The sequence below is a fragment of the Temnothorax curvispinosus genome, unplaced genomic scaffold (genome assembly GCF_003070985.1).
Source record: "Temnothorax curvispinosus isolate PA1 unplaced genomic scaffold, ASM307098v1 QBEX01011098.1, whole genome shotgun sequence".
NCBI classification, from domain to species: Eukaryota; Metazoa; Arthropoda; class Insecta; order Hymenoptera; family Formicidae; genus Temnothorax; species Temnothorax curvispinosus.
In genome coordinates this window covers 268,851-274,125 of record NW_020220878.1, presented here as the reverse complement: position 1 = coordinate 274,125, position 5,275 = coordinate 268,851, and the positions used below count along the sequence as shown (strand labels likewise).

General features: G+C 31.7%; 1 protein-coding gene across 1 annotated transcript; it reads left to right on the top strand.

Annotated features, from left to right (window-relative positions):
• The first annotated feature begins 1,921 nt into the window (after window positions 1-1,921).
• LOC112461156 lies at window positions 1,922-5,275 on the top strand. Its single transcript, XM_025026298.1, has 6 exons — window positions 1,922-2,015; window positions 2,106-2,354; window positions 2,890-3,052; window positions 3,308-3,543; window positions 4,079-4,241; window positions 4,494-5,275. The coding sequence occupies exons 2-6, from the start codon at window positions 2,117-2,119 to the stop codon at window positions 5,137-5,139; spliced, it is 1,446 nt and encodes a 481-aa protein (XP_024882066.1). The 5' UTR covers window positions 1,922-2,015; window positions 2,106-2,116; the 3' UTR covers window positions 5,140-5,275.

Here is a 5,275-nt window from a genome sequence, read left to right as displayed (position 1 = left end):
TACTAAGCCGTTGGTGCTACCAGTGATGCACCAGTATCAGAAATCTGAGACCAGTACTAAGCCGTTGGTGCTACCAGTGATGCACCAGTATCAGAAATTTGGCACCAGTACTGGCGCAGTACTAAGCCGTTAATAAATCCTGTACTGGGGCAGGTGGTGCACCGCCCTTACAGAAATTTAATATTGTAAGTGATTATTTGGAGAGTGATTAATTACTTATTTCGAGTATTAAAAGTACTGTTTTTAATGATTTTAATACTCAAAATAAGTAATTAATTACTAGCAAAAAAATCACTTACAGTATTAAATTTCTATAAGGGCGGTATCAGAAATCTGGCAACCAATACTGGCGCAGTACTAAGCCGATCATAAATTCTGTACTGGGGCAGTACCAGTAGACAACGGCTGGGCCAGTACTGTCTGCCAGTATTGGGCCCAAGTTATCATCCAACACTGCGCCAGTACCCGAACTGCGACAACCAGTACACACGCCAGATCATGTCAGAAAAATGTTTTTAAAAATATTTTTAAAAGATTGCAAATAAATATCCCGGGAAAAAAAACCCTTATAATGTCTTATATGTTCATATAAGAAGCGGTCTTATATGCTTATATATGAATTTTGGCCGGATAAGATCTTATATGGTCATATATGATTATATGTATAAGATTATATAAGGACTATAAAAAATATCTCTTATAGTGTGTTATATGCTCATATAAGAAGGCGCTATCTTATTATATATGAATTTATATATGACCATATAAACTCTCATCAGGCCAGTGTCGTGTCTTTTTGATGCCGTTCTTATAACACTGTTTGTCAAATTTTAAATACGAGAAACAGATCACATCGAATGCCATCTATTGGATACTTTGAGATGCAATATTCTGATTTGATAATATATAATCTTATATGACTATATTATTTCATATACGATTATATTATTTTCAGTTTAAATTATAAGGTATGTTTGCAAAATAATACGATTAATATATTTGTTTATAAGAACTATAATATATATATCATGTAACAGTTTTTTCACGAATTATTACTGGTAATTTCACTGTTTACGAAAATATTTAATAAAAATTAATATGTCAATTAAAAAAATTAAGTATCCATACACAATATGTGCTAAAAATAGAAACAATTCAAAATATGACACATAAAGTTGAAAGATATCCTCTTTTAAAGATTAAGAACGCCCATGGCATTTCAAGCCATAGCGCATGCGCTGTGATATTACTTTATCTGTCTATGGCAGAATGGCAGATATCATAGCGCATGCGCTATGGTTTCTGTATTCTGCCCATGGCTTCTGAATTTCCAATCTACTGCATAGCCACGGGCATAGGCACATACATTCTCATTTTAGCTGGTCCTTTTAGAAAAGTAATTAAGAACAAAGAACGGATTTATATTGATTAACTCGTAAGTATTCTCATTATTTATGTATCAACGTAATGAAAATACGAACTGACAGTGACCGTATATAATTATTAGTGTGAATTGTCTCAGTTTCGTAAACATAGTGTTTTGAGGTTAATTTGATTTTGTGTGCCGAACAGCAGCAGCAACGCGCGGCTCAAGACAGTTTGAAAAACATAGACAATGAGTCCGATGCACCTAAAATACCGATCAGATTATCGAAGATTGGTATTCGGATGACGAGGACGATGATAATGATGACGAGGAAGGTAATCTTACTATAGTGGATAGTTCGAAAGACGAAATCGAGCTTATCGAGAAGACGCAAAACCTCGTTATCAAGGAGGAGCTCCAGCCTGCGACATCCGTGTCCAACGTACCCCAGCCGGCCGCTATTTTGGACAAATTAGGTGACCTGAGCAAAATTGATATCAGTGCCGAAGTAACCAAATTGCTTTCTACTGTGAAGGCTCAGAGCTCCGCGACTAACAAGACGCAAGCAAACTCGATCGAATCAAGACGCGTCGAAAGCCAAATCAGCGCAAGATCCGAAGACGGATAGCGAGACGTCGTCGAGTTCGAGGTGATCACCAGAAATTGTAATTTATTGCAAAATAAACGCATCTTCTCATAATTTTCGGTATGTTTCATGTTTAATGCTTTAAATTTATAGAATCGATCTTCATGGCATACGATCACACGGATTACTGTCACAATATAAACATGTCCGAAAATGAAGAAAATAAAAACCTGAATTCTGAAGTGACGTTGCTGGACGACGAAGATAAAAATTTTGATGATTTGTTAATAAGTATTGTGAAAGAATATCCACACCTATATGACAGCAGTTGTAAAGATTATCGCGATGTGATAAAAAAAGAGAACTCTTGGTTAGAGATATCTAAAATTTTGGCCACGTCTCGTAAGTTTTATTTTTAAAAGTTTAACAATATTAACAATAAGCTCAATTTATTATTTATTTATTTATTTATTATTTATTTTTCAAAATTTATTTTTACGTCGTTCACTTTACTTGTAACGTCGTAATCGTTACTTTTTTATAATAACCATTTGGTAACAATTAACGTAACAATTTTTCATAACGCTAATGGTAACACCAGGATGGGAATGCCACTTTTGAAACTCATTACCGTTACGCGTTATACTTAATGAAAAAATTAGTAACTTGTTACTTTATTCGTTACGTAACGAGTAAAAGTAATGCATTAGTAACAACGTTATTTTTACTCATTACGTAACGATTAAAGTAACGATTTATTTTTTTCATTGAGTAACGCGTAATGGTAATGAGTTACTTTTCAAAAGTGACATTCCCTATACCGTTACTATTAGCGTTATGAAAAATAAAATTGTAACGTTATTACCAAATGGTTATTATAAAAAGTAACGGTAACGGTAACCACGTTACAAGTAACTGTATTTAACATATATTTCAGCGGATGTTTGCTGCAATCGCTGGACTCGTCTGAGAGAATCTTTCTCTAAAGAAAAGAAAAAAAGACAAAATGAAACGACAAGGGGAAGTGGAGCCTCTAAAAGACGAGGATTTGTATACTTTGAGTCTATGAAATATATTGACAAATTTGTCAAAACTAGAAAGTAAGAATTCCTTACATTTGATTCTGTGATCTTATTAGCGAGATGGTATATATAGTAGAACATTATAATTTTAAAGAAATTGAGATTTTACTTAAATTTATGATAGGATCAGAATTCATAATTTGTAAAAGTAGATTTATTATATTTATATTCAAATTTTTTTTGATTACCTGTGTTTGTCAAGGAGAACTGATTGACATGTTTTATCACACTTTTATTAATCCACAAATTTAATCAAATATAATATGGTTTTAGATCGATAACCAACATCAAGTTACAAAAAACGTATAATATTTCTGATTGTTTAAAAGACAAGAATCTAAATAAAGAAGTGACGTTGCTAAACGACGAAGATAAAAATTTTGATGATTTGTTAATAAGAATTGTGAAAGAATATCCACACCTATATGACAGCAGTTGTAAAGATTATCGCGATGTGATAAAAAAAGAGAACTCTTGGTTAGAGATATCTAAAATTTTGGCCACGTCTCGTAAGTTTTATTTTTAAAAGTTTAACAATATTAACAATAAGCTATTCAATTCATTGTTTATTTATTTATTTATTATTTATTTTTTAAAATTTATTTTTACGTTGTTCACTTTACTTGTAACGTCGTAACCGTTACTTTTTTATGATAACCATTTGGTAACAATTAACGTAACAATTTTTCATAACGCTAATGGTATCACCAGGATGGGAATGCCACTTTTGAAACTCATTACCATTACGCGTTACACTTAATGAAAAAAGTAACTTGTTACTTTATTCGTTACGTAACGAGTAAAAGTAATGCATTAGTAACAACGTTATTTTTACTCGTTACGTAACGATTAAAGTAACGAGTTTTTTTCATTGAGTAACGCGCAACGGTAATGAGTTACTTTTCAAAAGTGACATTCCCTATACCGTTACTATTAACGTTATGAAAAATAAAATTGTAACGTTATTATTACCAAATGGTTATTATAAAAAGTAACGGCAACGGTAACCACGTTACAAGTAACTGTATTTAACATATATTTCAGCGGATGTTTGCTGCAATCGGTGGACTCGTCTGAGAGAATCTTTCTCTAAAGAAAAGAAAAAAAGACAAAATGAAACGACATGTGGAAGTGGAGCCTCTAAAAGACGAGGATTTGTATACTTTGAGTCTATGAAATATATTGACAAATTTGTCAAAACTAGAAAGTAAGAATTCCTTACATTTGATTCTATGATCTTATTAGCGAGATGGTATATATAGTAGAACATTATAATTTTAAAGAAATTGAGATTTTACTTAAATTTATGATAGGATCAGAATTCATAATTTGTAGAAGTAGATTTATTATATTTATCAAATTTTTCTTGATTACCTGTGTTTGTCAAGGAGAACTAATTGACATGTTTTACCACACTTTTATTAATCCACAAATTTAATCAAATATAATATGGTTTCAGATCGATAACCAACATCAAGTTACAAAAAACGTATAATATTTCTGATTGTTTAAAAGACAAGAATCTAAATAAAGAAATTTCAAATTGGGTGCAGCATGGCAAACAGACTCTGGAAAAAGAAAGAACTTCTTTGGAACAAATTGATGCAAACATATTTTCACCAATAAAAAAATGCCCAATACCGGAAACATCACCCACTATTAGTAATTTTGATGATGCGTCATGCGCATCTTTTCTTTCGACGACAGAAAGTAGTACAAATGATTTCAAACATGAATTATTGTCAACTCGGTCATCATCCGACACGATTAACTTTTCACGCCTTTCTTCAACGAGCGTAAGATCTACCGGCACTTTCAAAAAGCCGTCATATGCGAAGGGCAAATTTAATCCTAATATATCAATTAAAAAAGACGGAAAAAATACAGAATCTGAAAACGATAAGTTCAAAGTGTCTTTTATTAATTTGAATCAAGCAGTTACAGAGCATTTGAATTCTAAAAAAGATGGTGCACAAATGCAGAATGATCCAGACACTTTATTTTGCAATCTGGTTATGGCGGAATTAAAACAATTGGATAATGATATAAAACAAGTCAAGAAACAAGAAATCATGCAAATTTTGTGGAGAAAAAAAAACCTGTGAGCGAGATGATTTTTGTGATAAAATAAATAATTTGCATTTATTCGTAGGTACATATAATACTCATGTTTTAAGATTGTGCGATATTAATTTTAGTAATAAAATATATGTGTACTAGTATATAATAATATTAATAATA

Bases quoted from the DNA above. Each gene is read 5' to 3' on its own strand.
- LOC112461156 (XM_025026298.1), top strand. From the start codon at position 2,117: ATGGCATACGATCACACGGATTACTGTCACAATATAAACATGTCCGAA. The intron at 3,053-3,307 runs GTAAGAATTCCT...ATATGGTTTTAG, and splicing joins AAATTTGTCAAAACTAGAAA to ATCGATAACCAACATCAAGT. The intron at 3,544-4,078 runs GTAAGTTTTATT...CATATATTTCAG, and splicing joins TAAAATTTTGGCCACGTCTC to CGGATGTTTGCTGCAATCGG.